Source organism: Jatropha curcas, chromosome 5 (assembly GCF_041381405.1).
Source record: "Jatropha curcas cultivar XTBG-Jc1 chromosome 5, XTBG_Jcur_1.0, whole genome shotgun sequence".
NCBI classification, from domain to species: domain Eukaryota; kingdom Viridiplantae; phylum Streptophyta; class Magnoliopsida; order Malpighiales; family Euphorbiaceae; genus Jatropha; species Jatropha curcas.
Window position 1 is genome coordinate 27,770,507 of NC_143155.1, and position 13,517 is coordinate 27,784,023.

Here is a 13,517-nt window from a genome sequence, read left to right on the forward strand (position 1 = left end):
AATTTGTTTAACCGACATGATGAGGGACAAATGAGATGAGAATATGTACTCCGGATTATTTTCTAAAAATTTGAAGGTGACCAAGTGTCATACTTCTGTTGCTTTTTTAATTTTCGAACTATTTGCCAAAATAATAATGTATTGAAATCAGCTGTATGAAAAGGCAAATTATAGTGAAAAGAGTCCCTTCAAGAATAAAAAAAAAAAAAAATTTAAAAATAAGCGCTCTTCTTAGTTATCTTTACCGAATATAATAATATAGATAATGCTTTGAAATAATAGATTTCAAAATTTTTATATTTAACATCTGCGCTCCCCATCAGCAAATTTTGGTTTTTGAATTATTTCTAGACATTTTAAGAAACTAAGTATATGAGCAAATATTTTAATTAATTACATAATATTTATTTTTCAAACTAAAGTAAATATTTTAATTAATATTTGTTACATCAATTGAACTACGCAACTTCATGGTTCACTCAATTAGAAACTATTTAGGTGATACACAGTAAAACACCATATAATCGCCAATAATTCCAACATGAAATGCTAACCTCACTAGCATGCTGCATTATCTAATGCTCGAAATCCAAGCTCAATAAAAAAATCAACAAGGCTCTCTATGGAATAGCGCACAACAAACTAAAGTGGTAATAAGAAACTTCCTCATTCTATGTTAAACTCTCACTATACAATTCCAATGACACAAATACGTTCAAATTATGATCAATTATGAAGGAACAAAGATTCATATATCAGAAAATGACGCATGCCAGAAGATGCACAATGATGAGTCCTACAATCCATAGCTCAACATCAGGGAAAAAAGAAAACTTATCTTAAATATATATATATATATATATATATATATTAAAGCAGAATCATATAGTAGCTCAAAAACCTTACTCTCCAAGTCTACATTCACGAAATTTATAATGAAACGAAACAGCAAAAAGATCCAAAATGAACTAATGAACTACTAAGACAAACGTAGGACTTTGGCATACAGAGAGGAGCTCCTAATCAAACAAGCTAAATCCCATGTCGTCATCACTCTCTTCTTGTGGCTCTTCCTGTAAAACCATCAAATTAATCAAATACATCAATTAGACAAACTCAAACCCAGAAACATATCACAGACACAATAAAAAAAAAAAAAGACATTATAAGTACCTTCTTCTTCTCTTCAGCAGGAGGAGGGGCAGCAGCTCCACCAGCAGCAGCACCTCCAGCTGGAGCTGCAACAGCAACTGGGGCACCACCACCACCACCAGACCCAACATTTGTGATAAGATCCTCAATGTTACGCTTCTCGGCTAGCTTAGCAAACAAGCTAGGCCAGTAAGATTCAACTTGCACATTGGCTGCTTTGACCAATTGGGCAATTTTCTCTGCCTATTAATAAGAGTTAACGGAGAAACAACCATCCTCCAAGAGGATAATATTTTAAGCGCGCACAAAAAATTATCAACTCTACGGCCAAATTATTTTGTTAAAAGAAACCAAACAGCAAAACAAAATTCTTCAAAAGCCAAAACTTACAAGCCAAATAAACTAGAAAATATACATGAAACTGAAAATGGGCACAATTCTTCGAAAAAATTCAGATTATGAACCAAAAATAAAAAATCGAGGCATCAAGGGAAAACTGAAAACTGAATCCTATAAGCTACTTAACCTACCTACCACATAGAGTGCTAGAATAAATTGAATAGAAATTACGAGTCAAGAGTTCCAACTTTCAGGTAAGGATACAGTGATGGGAATACCATCATCATATAGAATCATAACAGCGTAAGAGCAAGCAATTTCTCCGACCGACATAGTTATATCTGTATCGCACAGCAGATACATATAAATAATTGCAAAAGGTAAATAAAAAGTTACAGGAACTATCAGTTCGAACTTCCAAAGCAATGAAAATGATAACAGGTATAATATTTAATAAGCAAGTAAATGAGAATGTAAGGAGAGATTAGACGGTTTAGAATTTTGAATTTACCTTGAGATAGTCCGATCTGCTAAGGGAGAGCTGGCTTGTGCACTTGGCTGCGCAGCGGCAAAGGAATGTGGTGTAATCTAGGGTTTGCGAAGTGAGCCAATAAGAGACTTAATAAGGTAGAGAGGTGGGTTGAGACCTAAGAGTGATATTATATTGGGCCTTGGGTTGGGATAAGGCCTACCATACGCAAAGGCCCTAGCCCAAATAAAAAATAATACTACTTGATAGAACATGGCTCGCTTTCTCCTGAAATTATTATTTTCAAAAGAATATTCAATTTGTTAACGAATATCGGAACAAAATAAAACAAAAAATTTAAGGTAAGTACTTATAAAAGATGTTTAATTTAATCAAACATGGTTATACTAACCTGACCGTAGTCTAGTTGACTTTTTGAGGAAAAATTTTATGTATTATAAACGGAAATTATATTGTGAGCATTATATAAGGCTCTTAGATATTAAACATTAATTTAGATTATTTTTAAGAACATATCACTTTTTTTTTTTAATATTTTACTATTAGACTTTATGCTTTGTGAGGATATATAATTAGATTTATAATAATAATCAATATAAGCACTTCCTAAGCTGTAAAGGGAAATGTCACAATGTTACTAAGGTTCCGTTTATTTCCGTGAAATAACTTGCAAGAAAAAAACTTGCCGAAAATATTTTCATGGAAAATATTTTTCTTGAAAAATGTTTTATAAATGACTTATTTTCCGTTATTTGGTTGTAATATTGAAAATTAATTAAAAACATTAAAGTCTTTGTCTCATAAGGCCATAAAAAATATTATTAATAATAGAAATTTTATAATTTAAAAATTTTATTCTTAAATATGAAAAGAATGCAAAAAAAAAAAAAATTGTAAATTATGAAAGCTGCCGGTGGCCGGTGGTGATGGTCGGTAGTAAATGGAAACTTATGATGATTAATAAATGAAAAAATATGGATTTATAAGGTTTGCCAATATTCGGAAAATGTTAGTCTCTCAAAAGATGGAAAGTTGTTTTCCTTAAAAAAATGACTTAATTTTCCTTTGACCAAAAAAATATTTTTCCATTGATTTGTTTTCTTGAACGCCCCAAATAACGGAAAATTGTAGAAAATATTTTCCTGCAAGTTATTTTATAGAAACAAGCAGAGCCTAAAAGCCAAATGTATAAAAACACACTATCAATTCCACAGTCAATAATCAGTGTACCCTCTACTCTTACTATTAGCATTCTTTGTACCAGAATCAGAAGTGCAGACCCGTCTTTCTGACATGAAGCACAAGATACCACAAAATAACTTGGAAATTGTGATTTGCCATTGAAAAAATATATATATTTCACAATAACTACCTCCTCAAATTTAGTTGAAAGAAAGACTAACTACAAAGCTTATTCTTTACTGTAAGCCAAAAGTATTGTGACTGGAGCTTTTATAGATATAGAAATCAAAAATTTAACTTTTCATAACATAATGTACAGATTATTTTATCATCTCTATGAGAAAAATGGACGATTACCTAAGAAGAATTTGTATATATCAGCATGGACACTTAATACAACAAACTCATACGAGAACAACTGCAAGCTATGCACAATTACCAAGCTGTTTAAATGTCTGTCAATGAAATATCAATGTCAGATAAATTGCAACATGCCAAAGCTACCAGGGAGTTCCATACAGAAAGTTCTGGTGACTTGCCCAGACTAATGATCTCTTCTAACCACATAGTAGCTTCATATTGCCTTCCCATGGAGCAAAGGCCTGATATAAGCATATTGAAAATGTTAACAGGAGGCCGATATGATTTAATTAACATCTCCTCCAAAAGGCTACTTGCTTCAATAAATCGACCGTCTTGGCACCGCCCATGCACTAAAATGCAATAAGTTTCCTCATTGGCGACACAACCCACTTGCTTTGCCATTTTCTTCAAATACCCAACAGCTGTTCTTGACTTCCCTGCATTACATAAGCCTTCCAATAAGATATTATACAATCTGACATTTGGAACACAATTTGCCTCCACCATCTCCACCTCAATTACATCAACTGCTTCATGAACTCTACCTTCCTTACAAAATGCTGCCACCTTTGCTTCATAAGTTAAAAGTGATGGCCTAAAGCCTCTATCCCGTGTTTCATCAACCACTTTATTCGCTTGACTAATATTACCTTCATTGTAAAGATCGATAGCCATAGCAGTATAACTACACAAATTAGGAACTGCACCTCTGACTAGAGCTTCATTGATCAAATGCTTAGCTTTTTCTATATCTTCACCACTATTGCATTGACTGATATCCAGGTGGTGACGACATCGTTTAGGAGCCTTCAGCCCCTTCCTTAAGATCTTGCTGAGAATTTCGAGAGCTTGTTCAACCTGTCCATTATCACATAAGGAATCCAAAAGGATTCTATATATTACAATATCCTCACCACTTCCCTTCTGAGAAATCCTCCAAAACATTGAGTACAACAAATGGGTAGCTTCATTCAGCCTTCTATCGTTACACAAACCCTTCATAAGAATTCGATAACTATCCCTATCAGGGTAGCAACCCTGATAATCCATCTCTTGGAAGACTTGCAATGCAAGATCAGAGCGGTTATGTTGACAAAGAACATCCATAAGCATGTTCAAGGAACGGACACGAGATTTTACTTCCCACCCATATGAGTGCTCTAAGAAAAGATGGTGAGCTGCATCAAGCTTGGATTCTTTTACCATTATTTGTAAGAGGGTGTTAAAAGATTCAGTCCAATTCACACAATTGAAATGGGGAATGTTTTTGAAGAGAGTGATGGCTTCATTTAGAAGGCCAGCGGATGCATAGGTCTTGATTGCAGTCGCAAAGACTGAATCCTTGCACTCACAGGAATCCTCTCGCATCTGATTAATTACCTCCTTCATCTCAACAATTTGGCCTGAGCTGCCAAGGATACCAATCATGGTGGCATACACTGGACCATTATGACGATAGTTGGGGTATTTGTTTTTGGCTTCCTTAAAAATCTGTAGAGCTGATAATGGATTCTTTTGTTTCCTTATGATCTGAGAGAGATGTGTGGGTGTTAGAAGCCTTGGCCATCTTATACTCATTGCTACAGGAAAACTATTTTGTACCTAGAACAAACTGGACATGAAAGAAGAAGCACTAAGAACCATTAATCATCTACCAGATATTGGACAATAAAAAAGATAGTGATTGGAGTTGTAACAGAGGAGAAGAAAACCAAACATCATCGACAACCATCCTCACAACTTATCTTGGAATTACAAATAGTAAACACTGGAAAAGCATGATAAATATTAATTAATTTACATAAAATCTTAAATGAAAACACAAAATAATCACAAACTCTCTGATTAAGGTACACCGTCGCAACAATTCAATCAAAATGCTTCAGACAATTTTATTATTTATCCAATTAAACATCCAAGGACCAAAGGTGCTTTATAAATTGCCAATGCAAATTCCAGAATAGAAGATGCGTTTTTGGGCTGCATGAAAGACTACTGATGATATCGACAAATAGTTTCAGAAATTATACAATTGCATTTTCAGTCAGGTAAAACATCAAGCGACTTGCGTGCAAAACGAGTAGTAGAGTTAAAAGCAAAAAGATGCAAAATTTGAAAGCTAAATAATAACCAGTAGCAGGAAAGCGAATTAACGGTGACTATGATAGTGGAAGTTGCGGTGAGAAATCAATACAATACACTGCACGGTGAGACCGAAGAGAAGAAAATAGGCAATCGTAGTTCAGTTTTTTGTTTTTATCCTTTCACTTGCAGCTTCGCTTCCGTAATCCGCAACGACAATAGACGACGCCGTTTGTCAGTTGAAGACCGTTAACTAATGAAATATTCAATTTGTAACTCGATTCGGTTGTTCACCATCAAAGAGAAAAGCCAAAAAAGGCCAAACGACAACGTTTTTTTCCTGAAATAGACAAGGCCTAGTCTTCTTCGGCTATAAATATATAGAAGTCCAAAAAGATCTGTGGAAAAAGTAGTTTGCGCCATTTCTCAAAATTTTCACGGGCTAGGGATTCCACGGTCAAATCAGGTGCGCTTCCTCTATCTCTGTGTGCATGTTTATCTAAATATTCTATTTGTGCTTCTTTCTCTGGTTATGGTATTAATGCGTTTTCGTCGACTTTTTCCTTGTTATTTGGTGTTTTGTTTTCTAGACCTGTTTTTCCCTGACTTTTCTTTTCTTGAACTGTGTAGAACGAATCCAACTTACGCTGTAGGATTTAAAGTTTTCAATTTTTACATTTTTGGGATAGAATTTGGTATAGGGGTTCTAAGTAGAATTGATCTGAATTTAGTGCAAAACCTTTTGGTAAGATCGGTAATTGGTTGAAATTTAGTTAGAAATTTTTTTAGCTACAAGTAATTATGGGTCATAGATTATGCATAGAGCTTTAAAAGAATTCTGCCAAACCTATTGTACCAAATAATGATTGTGGTTTCTAATTGATACTGACTGAAGCTAATTTTAGTTTCCAATTATATGCTGGAGAATGTTTATGTCTCTAATAATTCTTCCAACATGTACCTAACAACAAAGAAGTGCAACAGGCTTAATTAGTAAGTAATTACTGGAATGAAAATGTGGAATCGCTTTTGTGCTCGTGAAGAAATACTTAATGCTCTTGTTGGACAATAACAAATAGAATTATAAAGTAATTAAAAACTATATGAAGTAGGCCCTGGTTATATAATGAACTGTGTGAATAAGGGTCAAAGCAAATATCAGAACTTGAAAATTAGAAGGAAGGAGTAAAATCGGGGGTTCCTAGGCAAGTCAAGTGAATAATGATAGGAAAATAGTGCAAGTTGGCATTACTAACTCTAAGTGGTTGAATGAAGGATCCCTTTTACATTTTATGGAGTTTGAAACACCCCTTCCAACGTCATTATTATTATGCCAATCTTCAGAGTTCTCATTTAAAAGTTCAATAATAATCATAGCATTTGAAAAAAGGCCAGTGGAATTAGTGAGGAAGGAGATTTTTAGTCAAGAAAAGGCTAAGGAAAGGAGATGCAGTTACTAAAGTGAAGGAGTATAGCATCTTGCTTACTCCTTCCCATTGTTTGGAGTAATGAGTGTTGCTGGGGAACAAGGGCTTGGGATATGGATGAAAATCCTGTATATGGAGTCAAAAGGGTTGGTTTTTTACCAGAAAGATATGGTATATCAGTGCCAAGTGAGATGAAAAACTCAAAATTTTAAGTTGAAAATGGTTCTACTGGATGATCTTTGAACAAGATGATAATTATTACTGTAACTTTCAGTTTCAGGATACACATGCATTAGGGGTAGGGTTAGGGGTGGGCATGGGGGGTGGTGAGGGGGTTGAGAACCCTTTTTGTCTTAACTCAAGAATCACAACACATTAATAGAAATGCCCTTCAAGGTGGAACATTATTAAAATTTTGTGTTCAAATTGAAGGATATAATTGCTTCATACCAAGAAGATCATAAAAATAAGGTGCAGCAAAGCACTTTCTCAATGTAAATGGTTTAGCCTCTCACTTCTTGTGGAGGAAAAGTTGCACCGGTTTTCAATAGCATGAATTGACATGTCCACATTTGTTAGCGTCAAAATAGCAACAGGGGCATTACTTTGACCTATTAGGTAACAGGATTTTTCTAGTTGCACATTGCTTAGATGCTGAAGATTTGGAATATAGATACGCAATGTGCACATTCTTGTTCACTTCTTTTCAGTGCTTTGAGGTTTCTATTTGATAGTGGATGGGACATGATGCATAAGTGAAATTTAGTTGGTACATTACATTTCTTTGACATAACAAGATTTTTGAATTTTTTTTGTTACTATTTTAGGAGAAAAAGCGCACTTGATATATAGAATTCAGAATTGCTCATGTTCTTCTAAACTTGTGTTGCTTGTTTTTATCAGCTTTTGATCCCATCATTTGTATCAATTGATTAAGTACTGTTATCCACTAGATAAAAGCCAAGCAATCAAAGGAGTGAATTACAGAGATGGCCAGGGATGTCGGGAGACAAGTTAGGGCAAATGGGGGCAGAAAAAGGGATGAGTCATTGTTGACTCGAATGGTTAATGCTGTCTTTTCTTTTGTGAAATTTGCAGAATTTGAGATACTCTTCTTTTTCTTCTTCCTTATTGCTTTTATCATCTTCAAAGATCTTACATCAAGGCCTGAGTACAACCAAATTCTTGTGAAGAAGCCCGATGGCATGGATTTCTGGGCTTACTAGAAAGCATTGGGAGGGGTTTCTGCCAATTTTCTGTTACTTATAGAATTTTACAGGGAAAATGTTGTGTAATTTCATATGAAAATCAATAGAAAACATGTTCCAGGACCCTCGTTCTCCTCATGTACTGATGTTGTAGAATGAAGCATATGTATGAGATTATATGTGATGCTATATAGAAGAAGCTTGGTTCCTTCTTCCTAGGATAATACCCAATGCCAACTGCTAATTGTGTCCACTGATTATGTTTGGAATATAGAGAGATGATGTATTTGAAACTGATCATGGCTTGTATAGTTTGATGACTTTCTGAGATTTTGAAAATGGTTCATTTTTCAGCTGTTGAAATGAAGTGATGAATGTTTAGATTCTAATACATTTGATTGTTGAATGTTTGGATGTGATGTAGCCTAACCATCATTCACCAGTCAACAGAATGTATTTAGGTAGTTTGCAAGTTGAATTGATTAATGCTGCTGCAAAGCTATTCGTTTTAGACGATGAGACTATCGCAAGGCACTGCAGGTTGGATAAATGTACATTTTTGCGTACTATAGCAACAACAGACTTGTGTGCCTAGCCTTCCATGAACATTTTCAATATGGCTTATTGAGGCTTTGCGGTAAAAGCAGTAGTTGCAAGCATAATTAACTGGCGAAACGGAATGTTATGGTTGTTTCTCTAGAGAAGAAACTAGGATGAATGAGCAATGTATGTCTGGGCTGCGAATTTGAGTGTGTTGCATTGCTAAATTAAATTACTTTCAAATTATTAGAGAAGCTTCTAATCTATTAGGACCTACAAGACGAGAAGATAAAATTCTTAGACGTCCATAACAAAATTAAAAGCTCTCTATATCATTAGGATTTTACCTAAGCTCTCTATATCACAACGGGTGGGGGCTAGCTAACTATTCGCTACTGGTTTCAAGGGGTTGTCCTTTATTCTTCAAAACCAACCAGCTCAGTCCTTAGGATTCTATTTCCGGTTCCAAGCATTATATTCGAGTACTCTAGGACAGCACTTATTAACCCAAGGATCTATATTGGTGATTTCACATACTTGGATTATGGGATCTTAATGATGTTGGATACGTATGATTGTGATTTGTGTTCAGCAGAAACTTCTTCTCTCCACACTTTTGACAACCATGTGCAGACCCGCATGCCCAACTTTTGAACAGAAAAAGGTACACAACATCTCAAAGTGTGAGTTCCTCCTTGGATTCCAAAGGAATAAAATAAATATAGAACAACAAAAGAAGGATTTGAATAGGAAAGAAAAATACCCAATTGAAAGCGATAGATGAAAGATGAGAAAGAGATGATGATTATCTGTTACAGGAAATAAAGAAAAAAGAGAGATGGAGACACCGTTTTTCTTTCTTCCCCCATCTAATGTTCTAATCCTATCATTAAAAATAACAATAATAAAAAGAAGAAAGTATCAATCATAAATAATCAACAAACGAAAAAATTACAAGTTAATGGCTGAGCTACCCCCTAGCTCACCTTTCGTCTTCCGACCAAATTTTGGGTTTAAAGATATAAAATCAATCTTGCAACCCAATTACTTCCAAATATAAACAGGACTATGTCATTGGATGCTTTCTGCGTCCCAAAACATAATAAAATCATCTGGTGATTAGTATCTGAGGTAGAATCCAAAGCCAATATTGGTTTCCACCTTATGCTAATACATGAAATGAATATGATTTCTTCTCCTAATGCTAACAACTACTTTGACTCCGTAGTCTCCTAATTAACGAAACATGTATAATGATGAAGTTGAAAAATATTGGGGCCCGAATGGAGGAATTAATTGAAGACAGTTAATGGAGTGAGCTTTGCATCTAAAAAATGCCTGTTTCCATGATTAAACAAGTCTCATGCTGAATCAATTCTTGAATTTCCTCTGTTTTTGTTATGCTTAATGCTAGCTGATTTCAGGCATTCTTTTCTTGAACCAATGTTTTTCTTTTCCCTTATTCATTTCCTCCATTTTTTCTCTTGACCCATTTCGCCATTTTGTTGATATTTGTTAGTCTTGTAAGAAGACAAAGAACAAATTTTTTCCATGCTTATTAGGTTGATGAATTCTGTTCTGAAGCCATTCCAGAGGCTTGCAAAGCACCTGGTCCTGCTCCTACTACCCCTGTTGTTGCTGTGGTTGTAGCCACTGTCGTAGTCGTTGGAGATGTAGTCATTGTTGTAGCACCTGTTGCAAACAACATTTAAATTGTAATCTGGTACTTGAAAGGATAGAAATTTTGAAAGATTTATCAGAATTATCACCTGTGGTAGAAGTAGCCATTCCCATTGAAGAAGGAAGTGATAAAATTCCTGTAGAGCCATAATGGTGAGGTAAATATGGGTATTGTACCATTTGAGGATACTGAACACCAAAACCATGAGCTTGACTATTGTGTGGATATTGTGTATAGAATGGGTAGAAATTATGGAACATTCCCGGAGTTCCTGATGCCCCAGTAGAGTAATAAGGTGAAAGTTGTTGACCTCCATATACCCCATAATAATTCTGTATGTATAATATGGATGCAATAAAAGTTTGGTCAAGAAATGAAGATAAATTTTAGTATTACAGTATTATTTATGGGAATACACTATCATGCTAATACTGACCAAAGGATAAACTGTGTCCTGTGAATATCCGGCGTACCTGTTAGTTGACCCAAAAGAAAAGAGAACAAAAAAGGGAATAGAAGAATCAATAAAGTATTGAATGCAGATTAGAAGGGAGAGGAGGAAAGAGCAAGCATTTTATTCTCTTGTCTGTATTATTTTCTCTTTTGCTTACCCATAAGCTGAATAAGGAAATGTGTATTGTCCAGTGGGTTGATGAATATATGAAGAAGAAGAACCATGATAAGCAGGTGGAGCCACCAGTCCATGTGCTGATCTAAACCGTCCTGTGCCTGCAAGTTTTTAACTTGAATATTTGTCTCATTGTTTTAATACATTGTTTAGATCCATATTTCATTGGAAAAGCAGATGAATCTAGAGTTTGCTGGAGCTAATGAAAATGAAAGTGGGGTACTGAAAATGAAATATGAAAAAAGAGGAAGACTTTTTAAGATTTTAATAAAATCCAATAACAAAATCATTTAGTCATTAGCATTGTCTCATTGTTCAATTAATCGAGTAATTTTGCAAAATAAAAATGAAAAAGTGAAATTGATAGAGAGACCATGTTGAGGAGTTGGTGGACGAGTCTTGTGTGCACCAAGTGATGCAAGATTGCAGTTTGCCCTTCTTCCATCAATAACTGGAGATGGGTTTTGACAAGCTCTCATGGCTGAATCTGGATCCTTAAATGTAACCTATAAAAACAAAAACCCAGTTTTTAAGCCTCAAATACACAAGAAAAAGAAAATATTAACTTGAAAAGCGAAAAAGGATCATCAAGCCAAATTTAAAAAAGAAAAGGAAAGAAAAAGCTTACAAAGCCATAGCCCTTGGATCTCCCAGTATTCTTATCTGTAATAACAACAGCCTCAAGGATCTCACCAAACTGCTCAAAATAACGCCTCATAGTATCTCTTTGTGTCTCCCAAGCCAAACCTCCAACAAAGATTTTGGTAAAAGTTGTGTCATTGTACTGGCCAAGATTGCTGCCACCCACCATCTGAAATTGCCTTTGTTGAGACATGATATACAATATAGCACCAAAAGAAACGATACAAAAAAGAAAAGCCCAAGTGAAACAAGGAAAAAGAGATTGTAAAAAAAATAAAAAAGAAAAGAAACCGCCTGAACAAAATCAACCAAACCCGCCACCCTCTTCTCCCTCAAGGAACCAAATATAGAGAGAAAAAGATGATAAATAATGAATAAAAGCCAGAAAAGAGCCGTTTGTTTTTTTGATGATCACATCAATCAAAATAAACACTCTTCTTTTTTTCTCTCGCGCACACTCGTGTGCGTTTGCGTTTGTTTTTCTTGGTCTTGTTGATGTTTTTCTAATGTTATAACTGCCGCTTTTTCACACCCACAACTCCTCAGATTCCTCAACAACGATACCCTTAACGAGAAAATCATTACTGTGAGAGTGTCCCGTGTGTATTGAATAATAAGAATAGAAAAAAAAGAAAGCAAAACAAAAACACAAGAAAATATATTTATATATGTAAAAAAAATAAATAAATAAATATATATATATATATAGATATGTATATATATATATAGCACACAAAGAGAGATTGAAGGGGGAGAAGAAGAGGATGAAGAAGAAGAAGAAGAAGAAGAAGAGAAAGGGAAAGAAAGAGGACAAAAAAGCTGCAAGTGGGTACCCACAAAAATAGTAGGCAAAGGTTGTCCAATGAAATTTCAAGAAACAAAGACCAACCTTTTTCGCTGTATCAGCACTTTTTCTCTCTATATTATACATATCGATATTATACATAATATGTATGTATTATGTGTTTGTGTTGGGTGGGTCTGCACAAACATCTGCTTCGCTGTACTCAACCTTCTACTTCCTCCCCCCCCCCCCCCCTCTCTCTCTTAATATTGCATGTTCTGTTTATGGCATTTTGTGGGTCTTCGAGATATGATACCTTGATCCTCTCTCTCTCTCTCTCTCTCTCTCTCTCTCTCTAAAACGCTTCTTCTGTTCCGTTCAACTCACTCTCTGCAGCTGCAGCTATTCTCTTAACCGAAAAAGAACAGGTAATGGAGGTTCTGTTTAGTGGGCCAAAACTTTCTGGCACGACCTTCTAAACTCTTACAACATTAAAACAATAACAAAATTACGGACGATTCTTTAGGACACGCCTCCATAGCATGCGCACCCTCGTTAATTTTTGTTAAAAACCCATAACTGCCCTGCTCTCTACCTTCATTATATTTATCAAAATCCAGTTTTTATTTGTTTATTTAACATTAAAACACAATTAGAAAAGGAAAACATATGAGGGACTTGGAAAGAGACATAACAAAATAGGGGGGTCAGTTAACAGTGTCCATCACCAGCCAATCAATACCCTAAATTTCTCATTTTGACAAAAAGGGTTCCCTTTATTTATGGTTCTGGATTCCAAAATCCTTCTTCTTCTACCACCATCATCATAATTAACCAATAGGGTATCTAAAACTAATCATCTAATCTAATCTAAATCTAAATAACACAGCTGTATTTTTATTTAATACAGTAAGGGACAAGATTGGTTAAAAGCAAGGGACAAGATTGTATTTTTATTTAATAAGGCATTGGTGGATGGTGATGCAAAAACAAGGGCAC

The 13,517-nt window shown here is 34.9% G+C and overlaps 4 protein-coding genes across 5 annotated transcripts; 1 reads left to right on the plus strand and 3 right to left on the minus strand.

Annotated features, from left to right (window-relative positions):
• Positions 1-834: 834 nt before the first annotated feature.
• LOC105642776 (large ribosomal subunit protein P1) lies at positions 835-2,143 on the minus strand. Its single transcript, XM_012227715.4, has 4 exons — positions 2,003-2,143; positions 1,756-1,832; positions 1,174-1,395; positions 835-1,073 (listed from the first exon to the last, which is right to left on the minus strand). Exons 2-4 carry the CDS (start codon positions 1,822-1,824, stop codon positions 1,020-1,022), a joined length of 345 nt encoding a protein of 114 aa, XP_012083105.1. The 5' UTR covers positions 1,825-1,832; positions 2,003-2,143; the 3' UTR covers positions 835-1,019.
• Positions 2,144-3,395: 1,252 nt separating this feature from the next.
• On the minus strand, positions 3,396-5,847 carry EMB3101 (Tetratricopeptide repeat (TPR)-like superfamily protein). Its single transcript, XM_012227716.4, is given in 3 exon segments — positions 3,396-3,621; positions 3,623-5,138; positions 5,658-5,847. Coding segments are annotated over 2 exon segments (1,515 nt in total). The 5' UTR covers positions 5,105-5,138; positions 5,658-5,847; the 3' UTR covers positions 3,396-3,588.
• Positions 5,848-5,932: 85 nt separating this feature from the next.
• Positions 5,933-8,632, plus strand: LOC105642778 (GRIP/coiled-coil protein). 2 transcript variants are annotated; one of them, XM_089721665.1, is made up of 2 exons: positions 5,933-6,074; positions 7,989-8,632. In XM_089721665.1, exon 2 carries the CDS (start codon positions 8,025-8,027, stop codon positions 8,259-8,261), a length of 237 nt encoding a protein of 78 aa, XP_089577791.1. In that variant the 5' UTR covers positions 5,933-6,074; positions 7,989-8,024; the 3' UTR covers positions 8,262-8,632. The 2 variants fall into 2 exon arrangements, with proteins under 2 accessions (XP_089577791.1, XP_012083108.1); XM_012227718.4 differs by having other exon boundaries at positions 6,009-6,074; positions 7,939-8,632.
• Positions 8,633-9,688: 1,056 nt separating this feature from the next.
• On the minus strand, positions 9,689-12,999 carry LOC105642779 (RNA-binding (RRM/RBD/RNP motifs) family protein). Its single transcript, XM_012227719.4, has 7 exons — positions 12,624-12,999; positions 11,721-11,903; positions 11,466-11,598; positions 11,076-11,193; positions 10,901-10,937; positions 10,553-10,796; positions 9,689-10,475 (listed from the first exon to the last, which is right to left on the minus strand). The coding sequence occupies exons 1-7, from the start codon at positions 12,678-12,680 to the stop codon at positions 10,342-10,344; spliced, it is 906 nt and encodes a 301-aa protein (XP_012083109.1). The 5' UTR covers positions 12,681-12,999; the 3' UTR covers positions 9,689-10,341.
• Positions 13,000-13,517: the final 518 nt, after the last annotated feature.